Source organism: Oncorhynchus nerka, linkage group LG18, assembly GCF_034236695.1.
Source record: "Oncorhynchus nerka isolate Pitt River linkage group LG18, Oner_Uvic_2.0, whole genome shotgun sequence".
In the NCBI taxonomy this organism is placed as follows: Eukaryota; Metazoa; Chordata; class Actinopteri; order Salmoniformes; family Salmonidae; genus Oncorhynchus; species Oncorhynchus nerka.
The window spans coordinates 73,639,789-73,658,007 of record NC_088413.1 but is presented as its reverse complement, the minus strand read 5'-3'; the positions used below and the strand labels follow the sequence as shown (position 1 = coordinate 73,658,007).

At 43.1% G+C, this 18,219-nt stretch overlaps 1 protein-coding gene across 1 annotated transcript in view; it reads right to left on the bottom strand.

The window, feature by feature from the left end:
• LOC115146430 (arf-GAP with SH3 domain, ANK repeat and PH domain-containing protein 3-like) overlaps window positions 1-18,219 on the bottom strand; it is a 65,117-nt gene that overhangs the window by 36,958 nt on the left and 9,940 nt on the right. The window contains exons 3-5 of the mRNA XM_029688491.2: window positions 15,460-15,605; window positions 556-630; window positions 1-7 (exon numbers count right to left, since the gene is read on the bottom strand). The exon at window positions 1-7 is cut by the window's left edge and continues 43 nt beyond it. Coding sequence (XP_029544351.2) covers window positions 1-7; window positions 556-630; window positions 15,460-15,605 — 228 coding nt within the window. The remainder of the gene's footprint in view (window positions 8-555; window positions 631-15,459; window positions 15,606-18,219) is intronic.

Sequence of the window (18,219 nt, the reverse complement as noted above, 5' to 3'; positions counted from 1 at the left end):
TCAACTCCTAAAGAAGAGAAGACGGAAGAACGATAGATCAGTTCAGTTGGGCTGAACAGGCCCTAGTACCTGTAGCCTTTGGCTCGGGAGAGGCAAAGGTCGAGTCATGCGACCTCCAAAACATGACCCGCCAAGCCGCGCTTCTTAACACTCGCGCGCTGAACCCGGAAGCCAGCTGAACCAATGTGTCGGAGGAAACACCGTTCAACTGACGACCAGTCAGCCTGTAGGTACCCGGCCCGCCACAAGGAGTCGCTAGAGCGCGATGAGCCAAGTAAAGCTCCTCTGGCCAAACCCTTCCCTAACCCGGACGACACTGGGCCAATTGTGAGCCGCCCTATGGAACTCCCGGTCACAGCCAGTTGTGACATAGCCTGGGATCAAACCCCAGGCTGTAGTGACGCCGCAACACTGCGATGCAGTGCCTTAGACTGCTGTGCCCTTTAGACTGCTGTGCCCTAGACGTATCTCTTATTGTCTAGATGACTGTATAGACACAGTAGAGGAGACAGAAGTGTTCCACTATGTAGTGTACACTACAGTAGGGTTACTCACCAGTCTGCTGTCTCTAAGCTCACTCTTCAAGACATTCTCCAAGGGAAAGGATATTATATTGTTCAGATTCTGGACCTGGAAGACAGGAAGGGAGCGAGGGAGGGAGAGAGGGAGAAAGAGGAAGAGGGAGAGAGGGAGGGAGTCAATGAGTCACACAGACACACACGTTCTGATTTAAAACCTTGAAACAACAAAAACCTGTATTGGTTCCTAGGGATCCTATAATGTTGTTCCAGTTTCCCAGTGAGTCACATTCCATGGGATGATTATGATCGACTTGTGATTCCATCCATATGTCCCAGTGCACCACAATTTGTATGATTTTACTTGTGGGCTCAGAATGTGTGCATTACCAAATCAAAATGCGATTCAGGTGGAATGACTGTATTCTAGTTACTCATGCGGAGATATATCCTGTTATGCAGTCAGTTGGACTACAGATGTACGGTGCCCATTTTAGGACTTCCACAAGACATGTCCATTAAAATGAAAGCTTGGTGCAGTAAAGTCAGTTAAGTCCTCCTCCACCTCAGATCTTACAGGGCTCATAGATCATATAAACCCTACCACCCAGGGAAAAAGGACATGTCCTTAAATATACACCATACACATGAAAGCTTGGTGCAGTTAAGTCCTCCTCCAGTTCTGCTCTTACAAGGCTAGTGCATCATATAAACCCTACCACCCAAGAACATGGCACCCTGCCATCCCCTCCCTCTCTCTCTTATCTCAAGGCAGGGAGAGGAACTACTGAATGATTAGCTCCACGTGTTGGGTCGTGTCTATGTAGGTTTATTCTCATTCATATACAGTACGTCAACGTGTTGGGGTTTTAGGCTGGGCTTCTGTGTAGCACTTTGTAACATCGGCTGATGTAAAAAAGTGTTATCTAAATACATATGACAGATTGATGTCCGCCATTTTCCTCTGTTTTGAATAACAGCATGTCACATGGGGAAAATGTACATTGGTTTAAGCCTGTTCTTTCAATTCAATTCAAAATACTTCATTTATCCCACAAGGGGAAATTATTTCGACAGGAGTGAATATGTGACGAGTTTCAGGAAACTAGACAAATGTCGCACGTCACTACTTCACAGGAGAGCCATTTGAACGGAAACATTTATTTACGAAAATGTTTTTTTGGTGGCAGAAATGCCTTCTGGAACATGTGAACTTTTATGTGCCTTAATAAGAAACTTGTATGCCATCTGTAAATACAACTAAAAAAAAAAAAATTACGAGCCTAGTTGGTTTAACCATGGAAAAAGACAGGAACCTTCCTGCTAGCCATGATTGGCTAAGATAATGGATGGGCTGGACATGCCGGGAGATGAGTTTGGATTGGTCTGCCATGTAGCATGCGTCTGTCTATAACGTTAGCTGTTCAGTATGTGTTGACAGTCCTTTCTACCGCATCGTTTGTGAAAGATATAACGTTAGCCATCGAGAACTACAAAAGTGTTGCTGCTTTTCTCAACAACGTAGATGCCCTGAATTTAGCAGGCGCTATCGACAGATCAGTTGGGAAAAGTGATGGGCTACTTTCTGCACACGCCACGGTCCGTGTGAACCGGAGTGACTTGGCACAACGCTGGCCAAACAAGATGTAGCTACAAACTAAACCAAGTTAAATGGTTCCAGTCAGCTGTGTAGTATTCATCCATGTATATGGGTAAGAATCTAGCTACATTTTTAGAAATAAGTCTCTAATTTTGTCAAATCATTTTCATTGCAAGTTAAAGCGTACTGTTAGTTAGCTAGCTAACGTTAGCTTGCTGGCTCGCTAGCTAACGTTACGTGTGTGATCTGTGTAGTAATGTTATTCAAATCAGAAACCCATTTGCATTGCTAGTTATAGCCTAATGTTAGCTAGCTAACATTAAACCTAGTTTGTTAGCTTTAGCTACATGCAGATTCATACTACAGCTAAGATAATGTTTGTATTGGTAGTAGTATGAGTTGGGATTATTCCAATTCATTGTTTAGGTAGCTTGTTACATGTCTAAACAGAAGACTAAATTTAGGCCAGATTATTACATGACCCATCAAATTAGCCAGGTGTGTCTGGGGGTGATTATGTCCATCTATTATATTTCATGAACATGTGTACATGTCTAGACAATAGTGACCCATCTACTTTGCTAGATGTGGCTGTGGGGTGGTTAAAGCATTTCTTTCACAGGACCCATCAGTTTAGACAAGTGTGTCTGGGTAAGCGCCATCTAATAATTATGAAATATTTATCTGGACATTTCCTGTTTTTGATATTGCTACTATGCAAGTAACCATTTCACTGTACCATGTACACCTTCTGTATCCTGTGCATGTGACAAATAAACTTAGATTTTATTTGACATATGCTGTGTTTACCACATGGCCCTCACATGTGAAACCTTAAAGAGATGGGTGGGGCTAAAGCTGAATGGGTGTAGACAGAGAAGAGCTCTCCAATAGGTGTACCAAAACATGTAAACAACACAATTTCACATTTTTGCTACATGAGACCGATTTCGAGGCGATTGTTCACATATACAGTTGAAGTCGGAAGTTTACATGCACCTTCGCCAAATACATTTTAAACTCTGTTTTTAACAATTCCTGACATTTAATCCTAGTAAAAAAATCCCTGTCTCAGGTCACTTTATTTTAAGAATATGAAATGTCAGAATAAAAGCAGAGAATGATTTATTTCAGTTTTTATTTCTTTCATCACATTCCCAGTGGGTCAGAAGTTCACATACACTCAATTAGTATTTGGTAGCATTGCCTTTAAATTGTTTAACTTGGGTCAAACGTTTCAGGTAGTCTTCCACAAGTTTCCCACAATAAGTTGGGTATATTTTGGCCCATTCCTCTTGACGGAGCTGGTGTAACAGAGTCAGGTTTGTAGGCCTCCTTGCTCGCACACGCTTTTTCAGTTCTGCCCACAACATTTCTATAGGATTGAGGTCAGGGCTTTGTGATGGCCACTCCAATACCTTGACTTTGTTGTCCTTAAGCCATTTTGCCACAACTTTGTAAGTATTCTTGGAGTCATTGTCCATTTGGAAGACCCATTTGCGAAACAAAGTTTAAACTTCCTGACTGATGTCTTGAGATGTTGCGTCAATATATCCACAATTGTCCTTCCTCATGAAGCCATCTATTTTGCAAAGTGCACCAGTCCCTCCTGCCGCAAAGCACCCCCACAACATGATTTTATTTTTATTTCACCTTTATTTAACCAACAAGTTCTCATTTACAACTGCGACCTGGCCATTATAAAGCAAAGCAGTGCGACACAAACAACAACAGAGTTGCACATGGAATAAATAAACATACAGTTAATAATACAATAGAGAAAGTCTATATACAGTGTGTGAGGTAGGATAAGGGGGATGAGGCAATAAATAGGCCATAAGTGGGGAAATTATTACAGTTTGGCAAATTAAACACTGGGGTGACAGATGTGAAGAAGATGAGTGTGCAAGTAGCGGTACTGAGGTGCAAAAGAACAAAATAAATAATCTGGTGATGAGGTAGTTGGATGGGCTATTTGCAGATTGACTATGTACAGGTGCAGTGATCTGTGAGCTGCTCTAACAGCTGGTGCTTAAAGCTAGTGAGGGAGATATGAGTCTCCAGCTTCAGTGATTTTTTGCCGTTCGATCCAGTCATTGGCAGCAGAGAACTGGAAGGAAAGGCAGCCGAAGGAGGAATTGGCTTTGGGGGTGACCAGTGAAATATACCTGCTGGATCGCGTGCTACAGATGGGTGCTGCTATGGCGACCAGTCAGCTGAGATAGTGGGGCTTTACCTAGTAACGACTTATAGATGACGCAGATGATGATGCTGCCACCCCCGTGCTTCACAGTTGGGATGGTGTTTTTCAGCTTGCAAGCCTCCCCCTTTTTCCTCCAAACATAACGATGGTCATTATGACCAAACAGTTCTATTTTTGTTTCATCAGACCAGAGCAAATTTCTCCAAAAAGTATGATCTCTGTCCCCATGTGCAGTTGCAAACCGTAGTCTGGCTTTTTTATGGCGGTTTTGGAGCAATGGCTTCTTCCTTGCTGAGTGGCCTTTCAGGTTGTCGATATAGGACTTGTTTTACTGTGGATATAGATACTTTTGTACCTGTTTCCTCCAGCATCTTCACAAGGTCCTTTGCTGTTGTTCTGGGATTGATTTGCAGTTTGCGCACCAAAGTACGTTCATCTCTAGGAGACAGAGCGCATCTGCTTCCTGAGTGGTATGATGGCTGCGTGATCCCATGGTGTTTATACTTGCATACTATTGCTTGTACAGGTGAACATGGTACCTTCAGGCTTTTGGAAATTGCTTCCAAGGATGAACCAGACTTGTGGAGGTCTACAATTTTTTTCTGAGGTCTTGGCTGATTTATTTTGTTTTTCCCATGATGTCAAGCAAAGAGGCACTGTTTGAAGGTAGGCCTTGAAATACATCCACAGGTACACCTCCAATTGACTCAAATTATGTCAATTAGCCTATCAGAAGCTTCTAAAGCCACGACATCATTTTCTGGAATTTTCAAGTTGTTTAAAGGCACAGTCTGTAAACTTCTGACCCACTGGAATTGTGATACAGTGAAATAATCTGTAAACAATTGTTGGAAAAATGACTTGTGTCATGCACAAAGTAGATGTCCTTACCGACTTGCCAAAACTATAGTTTATTAACAAGAAATTTGTGGAGTGGTTGAAAAACTAGTTAATGACCTCAACCTACGTTTATGTAAACTTCCAACTTCAACTGTACATGCATCAATAAAATATAGGTCGGATGTGAAACAAATACAAATCTCCTTGTTCTGCCCACAGATTCTATTTACCTCGTGATGGATGAAGTGATATCACTCAATGGAAACAACCATTCTCAAATATAATTCTTAGATAAATCAAACCTATGGGCAAACAACATTGAAATAACTATTTTCAACAGCTTGTGCTTACTGGGAAAACATCTGAAGGTCTTATGTAGATCCAATTGAATAACAATACACTGACTGACTGTACTGTACTGAAGCAGCTTTGTAGGTAAATACAAGTCAACCACTTCCCTCTTCTGAGTTCATACACAAGTTAGCCTTGAGAAATTGATCCAAAGCTTTGTTTGTTTTGATTGGCTTCCAATAACTTAGCGAATGGAAAAAGGCCTTGTGTAGGCCTAACAGTGAAACCACACACGGTTTACTTTAAAAGCCCCTAAATCAAACAGCGGTAGTGAGTTGGATTGGTTTCCCCAGTTCCCTCAAACACTTCCTCTAGAGCCTGCGTGGGAAACTTTGATTGACAGATGGGGGGGTGGGACCTTGTCCACCCACAACACACAGAGGTCTGGGAGGAATTATCATTGCCATGGAGACTATCAGTGGGAGGGTTTCGGCTTGCTCCAGTTTTCTGAATGGCTCTAATTACTCCCCTGCAGCTGTTGTATCCCTCCAACACAAACATACATACACACACTCCTGCACGCATATATGCACACACACATACCTGAGACAAGTTTGGGGTCTCCCCTCACCCTTCCTCTCCCTAAAACCTGGGGCCCTTTGACCCTCAAGTTGTGACCAAACTGCAACTCATTCATAAATAACCACTCTGACAGCACACACACAGGGTTATTGAGAAGATGGCTTTGGTTAACTTGCATCTTAATGTTGACATTGTGGAGAGAGTTGAGTAATGCTTCTAGGACCATACTTTAATCATGTAACATAATCAGATAACAATTTCATTGATGGAGCTCAACTCCACAGGTTTATGGATTATAATATTGCCCTGGGGTGTTTTCATTAGGCTACAAATAAAAGAAATTGACTGAAACAGTGAACACAGGACAAAATGTAGACAATAGTACAAATAAAAAAACCTTGATTGGGTAGGTGTGTCCAAACTTTTGACTGGTACTGTATATACACTACCGGTCAAAAGTTTGGACACACCTACTCAATCAAGGGTTTTTCTTTATTTTTACTATTTTCTACATTGTAGAATAATAGTGAAGACATCCAAAAAATTACAAATAGCCACCCTTTGCCTTGATGACAGCTTTGCACACTCTTGGTATTCTCTCAACCAACTTCACCTGGAATGCTTTTCCAACAGTATTGAAGGAGGTCCCACATATGCTGAACACTTGTGGCTGCTTTTCCTGCGGTCCGACTCATCTCAAACCATCTTAATTTGGTTGAGGTCAGGGGGTTTGTGGAGGCCAGGTCATCTGATGCATTACTCCATCACTCTCCTTCTTGGTCAAATAGCCCTTACACAGCCTGGGGGTGTGTTGGGTCATTGTCCTGATAGTCCCACTAAGCCCAAACCAGATGGGATAGCGTATTGCTGCAGAATGCTGTGGTAGCCATGCTGGTTAAGTGTGCCTTGAATTCTAAATAAATCACTGAGTGTCACCAGCAAAGTACCCCCACACCATAACACCTCCTCCTCCTCCATGCTTCACGGTGGGAACCACACATGCGGATATCATCCGTTCACCCACACCGCGTCTCACAAAGACATGGCGGTTGGAACCAAAAATCTCAAATTTGGATTCATCAGACTAAAGGACAGATTTCCACCGGTCTAATGTCCATTGCTCATGTTTCTTGGCCCAAGCAAGTTTCTTCTTATTATTGGTGTCCTTTAGTAGTTGTTTCTTTGCAGCAATTCGACCATCAAGGCCTGATTCACAGTTGCTGTTGAGATGTGTCTGTTACTTGAACTCTGAAGCATTTAGTTGGTCTGCAATTTCTGAGACTGGTAACTCTACTGAACTTATCCTCTGCAGCAGAGGTAACTCTGGGTCTTCATGAGAGCCAGTTTCATCACAGCGCATGATGGTTTTTGCGACTGCACTTGAAGAAAATGTTTGACATTTTCCGGATTGACTGACCTTCATGTCGTAGGTGCGCAGGGAATAGCCACTCGGATTGGAGAGGAGCGTGTGTTAAGCTTTCCTGAATAAATGGGCCTGCTGGGAGCATATGTGGCCACATAATTATAGGACAGCGCATCCCAGTATCAGAAGTAACAATACAGCCAGACCGGCCTGCTACTGGGCCTTTCTGTACTGTAGAGAGTAGACCCACAACTGATCCAAACTAAATGAACCGTTCAAAATCACAGGGCTTTTTGCTCTGTTATTCAAATGACATTTTCACTGCAGCCCTAGAGTAGAATTTTCTACTCACTTGAAAACAATAACGCAATTATTACTACTACTATATTACTACAATTATTACTGCTACTATATTACTACAATTATTACTGCTATTATAGTCTAGTTAGGATAGTTGTATTGTCCCTAAACAAGATCAATATAAAGCTTTTTGAGCAGCATGTCTCATATCTCCTCTTTTCTTATCATGTGGAATGACCCACCTGGCCTCTCCACTCCCCCTCAGCTATTCCTCCATCTTGTGGATTCGTAGAAAAAAAAACTGGTGCAGCTTTGAATGCTTTTATGTGTGGTACGATTGCTAGTTAGCCTATTGCAGATCTGGACAAACGATCCACCGACCACTATTGTCACTATGAATGGTGGATAGAGGGCAGGACAGACAGAGTGGTATACTATATTGACCTGTGGTATAGTAAAATTGTAAAACACCTTGAACTCGAGGAGGCGCATGCAAGCAGATGAGGACATGTGGCTCGGATGGAAGACATTATATAGTCAAACCTGCAAAAGAGTCAATGTAAACCAGGGAGAAAACACACTACCCTCCCCAAAACAAGAAAAAAAAAAACCCCCCCAGGAAATTTCAAACTGTCCCTTAGCCAATCTATATGTGCATATCTAACTCAATGACATCGTACACCTGCACATCGACTAGGTTCTGGTACCCCGTTTATATAGCCAAGTTATCGTTACTCTTTGTGTATTTATTTAATGTGTTATTATTTTTAAATGTTTCTCTGCATTGTTGGGAAGGGCTCGTAAGTAAGCATTTCACTGATAGTCAACACCTGCTGTTTATGAAGCATGTGACCAATACCATTTGATTTGATTATCTACCAGCTCCCCCTATTAGTCACACCAGCCAGCATTCTGTTCTGTCACCACCAACACAATAACAATCGGATCACGTCTGTCTGCCCTGTTTCCCTCTGAACCGTACCCTTCCCTCTTCCTCTTCTCATCACCATCACTGCAGTACATCAACACCATCACTGCAGTACATCAACACCATCACTGCAGTACATCAACACCATCATCAGTCACTGCAGTACATCAACACCATCACTGCAGTACATCAACACCATCATCAGTCACTGCAGTACATCATCACAGTCACTGCAGTACATAAACACCATCACTACAGTACATCAACACCATCACTGCAGTACATCAACACCATCACTGCAGTACATCAACACCATCATCACAGTCACTGCAGTACATCAACACCATCACTGCAGTACATCAACACCATCACTACAGTCACTGCAGTACATCAACACCATCACTGCAGTACATCAACACCATCACTACAGTACATCAACACCATCACTACACTACATCAACACCATCACTGCAGTACATCAACACCATCATCACAGTCACTGCAGTACATCAACACCATCACTGCAGTACATCAACGCCATCACTACAGTACATCAACACCATCACTACACTACATCAACACCATCACTGCAGTACATCAACACCATCATCACAGTCACTGCAGTACATCAACACCATCACTACAGTACATCAACACCATCATTGCAGTACATCAACACCATCATCACAGTCACTGCAGTACATCAACACCATCATCACAGTCACTGCAGTACATCAACACCATTAGCACAGTCACTGCAGTACATCAACACCATCACTGCAGTACATCAACACCATCACTGCAGTACATCAACACCATCATCACAGTCACTGCAGTACATCAACACCATCATCACAGTCACTACAGTACATCAACACCATCACTGCAGTACATCAACACCATCACTGCAGTACATCAACACCATCACTACAGTACATCAACACCATCACTACAGTACATCAACACCATCATCACAGTCACTGCAGTACATCTTCACCATCATCACAGTCACTACAGTACATCAACACCATCACTGCGGTACATCAACACCATCACTGCAGTACATCAACACCATCACTGCAGTACATCAACACCATCACTGCAGTACATCAACACCATCACTGCAGTACATCAACACCATCATCAGTCACTGCAGTACATCAACACCATCACTGCAGTACATCAACACCATCATCAGTCACTGCAGTACATCATCACAGTCACTGCAGTACATAAACACCATCACTACAGTACATCAACACCATCACTGCAGTACATCAACACCATCACTGCAGTACATCAACACCATCATCACAGTCACTGCAGTACATCAACACCATCACTGCAGTACATCAACACCATCACTACAGTCACTGCAGTACATCAACACCATCACTGCAGTACATCAACACCATCACTACAGTACATCAACACCATCACTACACTACATCAACACCATCACTGCAGTACATCAACACCATCATCACAGTCACTGCAGTACATCAACACCATCACTGCAGTACATCAACACCATCACTACAGTACATCAACACCATCACTACACTACATCAACACCATCACTGCAGTACATCAACACCATCATCACAGTCACTGCAGTACATCAACACCATCACTACAGTACATCAACACCATCATTGCAGTACATCAACACCATCATCACAGTCACTGCAGTACATCAACACCATCATCACAGTCACTGCAGTACATCAACACCATTAGCACAGTCACTGCAGTACATCAACACCATCACTGCAGTACATCAACACCATCACTGCAGTACATCAACACCATCATCACAGTCACTGCAGTACATCAACACCATCATCACAGTCACTACAGTACATCAACACCATCACTGCAGTACATCAACACCATCACTGCAGTACATCAACACCATCACTACAGTACATCAACACCATCATCACAGTCACTGCAGTACATCTTCACCATCATCACAGTCACTACAGTACATCAACACCATCACTGCGGTACATCAACACCATCACTGCAGTACATCAACACCATCACTGCAGTACATCAACACCATCACTGCAGTACATCAACACCATCACTGCAGTACATCAACACCATCATCAGTCACTGCAGTACATCAACACCATCACTGCAGTACATCAACACCATCATCAGTCACTGCAGTACATCATCACAGTCACTGCAGTACATAAACACCATCACTACAGTACATCAACACCATCACTGCAGTACATCAACACCATCACTGCAGTACATCAACACCATCATCACAGTCACTGCAGTACATCAACACCATCACTGCAGTACATCAACACCATCACTACAGTCACTGCAGTACATCAACACCATCACTGCAGTACATCACACCATCACTACAGTACATCAACACCATCACTACACTACATCAACACCATCACTGCAGTACATCAACACCATCATCACAGTCACTGCAGTACATCAACACCATCACTGCAGTACATCAACGCCATCACTACAGTACATCAACACCATCACTACACTACATCAACACCATCACTGCAGTACATCAACACCATCATCACAGTCACTGCAGTACATCAACACCATCACTACAGTACATCAACACCATCATTGCAGTACATCAACACCATCATCACAGTCACTGCAGTACATCAACACCATCATCACAGTCACTGCAGTACATCAACACCATTAGCACAGTCACTGCAGTACATCAACACCATCACTGCAGTACATCAACACCATCACTGCAGTACATCAACACCATCATCACAGTCACTGCAGTACATCAACACCATCATCACAGTCACTACAGTACATCAACACCATCACTGCAGTACATCAACACCATCACTGCAGTACATCACACCATCACTACAGTACATCAACACCATCACTACAGTACATCAACACCATCATCACAGTCACTGCAGTACATCTTCACCATCATCACAGTCACTACAGTACATCAACACCATCACTGCGGTACATCAACACCATCACTGCAGTACATCAACACCATCACTGCAGTACATCAACACCATCACTGCAGTACATCAACACCATCACTGCAGTACATCAACACCATCATCAGTCACTGCAGTACATCAACACCATCACTGCAGTACATCAACACCATCATCAGTCACTGCAGTACATCATCACAGTCACTGCAGTACATAAACACCATCACTACAGTACATCAACACCATCACTGCAGTACATCAACACCATCACTGCAGTACATCAACACCATCATCACAGTCACTGCAGTACATCAACACCATCACTGCAGTACATCAACACCATCACTACAGTCACTGCAGTACATCAACACCATCACTGCAGTACATCAACACCATCACTACAGTACATCAACACCATCACTACACTACATCAACACCATCACTGCAGTACATCAACACCATCATCACAGTCACTGCAGTACATCAACACCATCACTGCAGTACATCAACACCATCACTACAGTACATCAACACCATCACTACACTACATCAACACCATCACTGCAGTACATCAACACCATCATCACAGTCACTGCAGTACATCAACACCATCACTACAGTACATCAACACCATCATTGCAGTACATCAACACCATCATCACAGTCACTGCAGTACATCAACACCATCATCACAGTCACTGCAGTACATCAACACCATTAGCACAGTCACTGCAGTACATCAACACCATCACTGCAGTACATCAACACCATCATCAGTACATCAACACCATCATCACAGTCACTGCAGTACATCAACACCATCATCACAGTCACTACAGTACATCAACACCATCACTGCAGTACATCAACACCATCACTGCAGTACATCAACACCATCACTACAGTACATCAACACCATCATCACAGTCACTGCAGTACATCTTCACCATCATCACAGTCACTACAGTACATCAACACCATCACTGCAGTACATCAACACCATCACTGCAGTACATCATCACCATCACCAGTACATCACACCATCACTGCAGTACATCACCATCACAGTACATCAACACCATCATCAGTCACTGCAGTACATCAACACCATCACTGCAGTACATCAACACCATCATCAGTCACTGCAGTACATCATCACAGTCACTGCAGTACATCAACACCATCACTGCAGTACATCAACACCATCACTGCAGTACATCAACACCATCACTGCAGTACATCAACACCATCATCACAGTCACTGCAGTACATCAACACCATCACTGCAGTACATCAACACCATCACTACAGTCACTGCAGTACATCAACACCATCACTGCAGTACATCAACACCATCACTACAGTACATCAACAACATCACTACACTACATCAACACCATCACTGCAGTACATCAACACCATCATCACAGTCACTGCAGTACATCAACACCATCACTGCAGTACATCAACACCATCACTACAGTACATCAACACCATCACTACACTACATCAACACCATCACTGCAGTACATCAACACCATCATCACAGTCACTGCAGTACATCAACACCATCACTACAGTACATCAACACCATCATTGCAGTACATCAACACCATCATCACAGTCACTGCAGTACATCAACACCATCATCACAGTCACTGCAGTACATCAACACCATTAGCACAGTCACTGCAGTACATCAACACCATCACTGCAGTACATCAACACCATCACTGCAGTACATCAACACCATCATCACAGTCACTGCAGTACATCAACACCATCATCACAGTCACTACAGTACATCAACACCATCACTGCAGTACATCAACACCATCACTACAGTACATCAACACCATCACTACAGTACATCAACACCATCATCACAGTCACTGCAGTACATCTTCACCATCATCACAGTCACTACAGTACATCAACACCATCACTGCGGTACATCAACACCATCACTGCAGTACATCAACACCATCACTGCAGTACATCAACACCATCACTGCAGTACATCAACACCATCATCACAGTCACTGCAGTACATCAACACCATCACTACAGTACATCAACACCATCATCACAGTCACTACAGTACATCAACACCATCACTGCAGTACATCAACACCATCATCACAGTCACTGCAGTACATCAACACCATCACTGCAATACTTCAACACCATCACTGCAGTACATCAACACCATAATCACAGTCACTGCAGTACATCAACACCATCACTACAGTACATCAACACCATCACTGCAGTAAATCAACACCATCACTACAGTACATCAACACCATCACTGCAGTACATCAACACCATCACTGCAGTAGATCAACACCATCACTGCAGTACATCAACACCATCACTGCAGTAGATCAACACCATCACTGCAGTACATCAACACCATCACTGCAGTAGATCAACACCATCACTGCAGTAGATCAACACCATCACTGCAGTACATCAACACCATCATCACAGTCACTGCAGTACATCAACACCATCACTGCAGTACATCAACACCATCACTGCAGTAAATCAACACCATCACTACAGTACATCAACACCATCACTGCAGTACATCAACACCATCATCACAGTCACTGCAGTACATCAACACCATCACTGCAGTACATCAACACCATCATCACAGTCACTGCAGTACATCAACACCATCACTGCAGAACATCAACACCATCACTGCAGTACATCAACGCCATCACTACAGTACATCAACACCATCACTACAGTACATCAACACCATCACTGCAGTACATCAACACCATCACTGCAGTACATCAACACCATCACTACAGTACATCAACACCATCACTGCAGTACATCAACACCATCACTGCAGTACATCAACACCATCATCACAGTCACTGCAGTAGATCAACACCATCACTACAGTACATCAACACCATCACTGCGGTACATCAACACCATCACTACAGTACATCAACACCATCACTGCAGTACATCAACACCATCACTGCAGTACATCAACACCATCATCAGTCACTGCAGTACATCAACACCATCATCACAGTCACTGCAGTAGATCAACACCATCACTGCGGTACATCAACACCATCACTACAGTACATCAACACCATCACTGCAGTACATCAACACCATCACTGCAGTACATCAACACCATCATCACAGTCACTGCAGTAGATCAACACCATCACTACAGTACATCAACACCATCACTACAGTACATCAACACCATCACTGCAGTACATCAACACCATCACTGCAGTACATCAACACCATCACTGCAGTACATCAACACCATCATCACAGTCACTGCAGTACATCAACACCATCACTACAGTACATCAACACCATCACTACAGTACATCAACACCATCACTGCAGTACATCAACACCATCACTACAGTACATCAACACCATCACTGCAGTACATCAACACCATCACTACAGTACATCAACACCATCACTGCAGTACATCAACACCATCATCACAGTCACTGCAGTACATCAACACCATCATCACAGTCACTGCAGTACATCAACACCATCACTGCAGTACATCAACACCATCACTACAGTACATCAACACCATCACTGCAGTACATCAACACCATCACTACAGTACATCAACACCATCACTGCAGTACATCAGTGCAGAGAGAAACATTTACCCCTCCTACCCTTATGACATTGATGAAGATGAAGCCCAGATGAGTGAAATGCTTGTCCTGTAAAATTAAATACATTTTGTGCGGACCTTCCCTCTTCTCTCTATTAGCCCTCCTCTCTCTTCTTCACCCGACCCCCAACCTCCTCCAAAGTCTCCCCCTCCTCTCACCAGGTTCTTGAAGAGAGAGGTGACCTCCCTGGTGAAGACGGCCATGTTGAGGAATCCTGTGGACACCTCGTTGTTGTCCTGGGTCAGGTGACTGTTCCCCAGGTTCTCCAGCACCTCGATGTACTGCTCCTTGTTCTCCACATGACCTAGAACCACAAACACACTTCATTGTTGTTTCTCCCTCTCTCTCACCCCCTCACTCTCTCACTCTTTCTTCCCCTATCCCCCTCATTCTCTCTTCCCCTCGCTCCCTCACCCTCTCTCCCAATGTAGTGTCTAACCCAGTGGTGCCACTGCTCTCTGACTACAGCCTGTCAACATAAACATAACAAGAGAGAAAGTGACCATATATACCCTTTCATATACTATTTCATCACGACTGAGCAGAGCTGTACTAGATGTAATAGTTGCTGGAACCCAGCTGGATCAGATCCAGCATACTGTCGTTTGCACAATAGTGTGAAATGGGGAATGTCAACGAGTCTTTTTGAGTTCCCATCTCCAGTTTTCTAGCATGGGTGCCAGTATGTGGATCCCAATCGGTTTGTGCTTTAGCCGGGTCCTTTGTCAAAGGTCTGGCACGGCAACGACAGTAGGAGCAGTAACTGCTTGGCGTCTAGGCTACAGTTTTTCCAGTAACTATTACAAAATGCACATCTATGCCATCCCGATGGCTTACCCCAGATAGTCTGCTTTTGTTCAAAATGGTCTCTTTCAGTCTTTAATGTTGTGTGTGTATGCTTGTTTGTGTGTCAGAGCCAAGGTCTGCTGCTGCATGCTAACTGCGGGTTTGTTGACAACAAAAATCTGACGAGCAGCACAACATTGACTAACATATTTGAGGAAGATCATTAATGGCCCCCTGGGGTTGAGAGAGAAGGGGGGAGCAAGAGGGGGGGGGAGCAAGAGAGAGCGAGCGAGAGAGGGATGGTGAGTCAACCAACCAACGCCATACTGTATCATTCATGGCTGATTGAGGGGTTCTGAATCAGCCAACCACTAGCAACAAACAGGAAGAGAGGGGCCCCCCCTTAGCCTTACTGGAATGGAACAGCCCCATATGATTCCAGTTAAGAGGGAGAAAGAAAGTGGGGGTTTAGAGGGGGGATGGTGAATGTGTGGATAGAAGTGGAGTTGGGGTATCTCTGTACTGACTGACCAAACATCATTTCCTAACTCTGTCTCTCTCTGACTTACATCTGACCGTTAAACCCTCCAAACAGGAAACAGACTATTTCACAGTTCAGTAAGAAGAAAAACTAGTTTTTTTATGTTCATCCATGTTTTCTGTATGTTGTTATCATTGTGAATCTGGTGAGTAGTTGCTTCGTCACACCAGTATGAAATAGTGAAAAGTAGTCGTCAGGGTTGGGTAGGTTACTTTATAAATGTAATCCGTTACAATTACAAGTTACCCGTCCAAAATTGTACATCAGTAACGTAACTTTTGGATTACCCAAACTCAGTAACGTAATCTGATTACATTCAGTTACTTTTAGATTACTTTCCCCTTAAACCGTATTAGAAGAAGACAAAATATTGAACAACATCTATTGTAGGATAAATCAATGTTAACGTGTACATAGCTGGCCATATATGGATGTTAAATGTTACTTTATAGGTTGGTTATGTAGGTTTCTTCTAACCCATCACTTTCTACTTCATATAATAATACGATTACATTATATCTTTACATTAAAAACCAAAGTCTATCAGAATTCCAGTCATTCCAATAAATTACAACTATTTGTTTTAACGGGAATAGTCTGAACTGGGGTTTTTTCAGCTCAGTTTTACTCGAGGCATAGAACGCAGCGTAGACATAACCTATATGTCTACTGTTTTTATTCGATAGAATACATTAAAATATATCTTTCGGGTTCACAGTGCTGACGGAACCGAGGTACCCATATTAATCTGAGAGTGGTTCCATTTATCCGGGCCCATCCCTCCGTTTTTTTTTACCCAAAACAAGGGGCAGGGTGCCGTTTTGACATTGTTTCATCTGTTGATTTGCCCTTTAAACAGATGCATATTATCATAAATTCAGGCTATTCCCGCTAAAACAAATAGTTGTAAAACAAACAACTTTTATCAAAATTCAACTATTTATTTGGCGCATTTCAAACTGTCATTTTGTGAGGCGCAGTCGGGAACTAGTTCTGTACTATAGCGAGTGGTGGGGTCGATAAACCAGGAAGATTCTCCATCGTTTAAATCTCCAGTTTGGGAACATTTTGGCTTCCCAGTAGATTACAACAGTGATGGACAGAGAGTATATGTCTCCACTGCTCAACCAGAATAGCCTATGCAGCTGCCAACACCTCAGACACGTTGACACATTTACGTCGAAATCAGCCCAGTATTCCCCAGGTTTCAGCACCTCGTGAAAGAGTTCGAGCCACGTTACGAACTTTGATCACGAGCGCCCATTTCAGCAAACAGGTAGTACCGCGCCCTATATAAGCAAGCTAAATCAGCTGAAGTTGTCAGTGAATTGACCAGTGCATCCTGTGTAGCGCTTACTACAGATGGATGGAGCTCCAGGGTTACAGACAGCCCATCACATTACCCCGGAGCAGGAAATTAAAAGTACCGTGCTATAGACTCTTTAAGAGAGTCACACAAGTGCGCATATTATCTCTGTACGAAAACATTATAGCATAGACCTATACAATGTCTGAGCCATGTTTATATATTGATTTCACATGTATATTGCACTTTATTTTAGTGTTGTTCAAAAATCTAATCCAATTTATT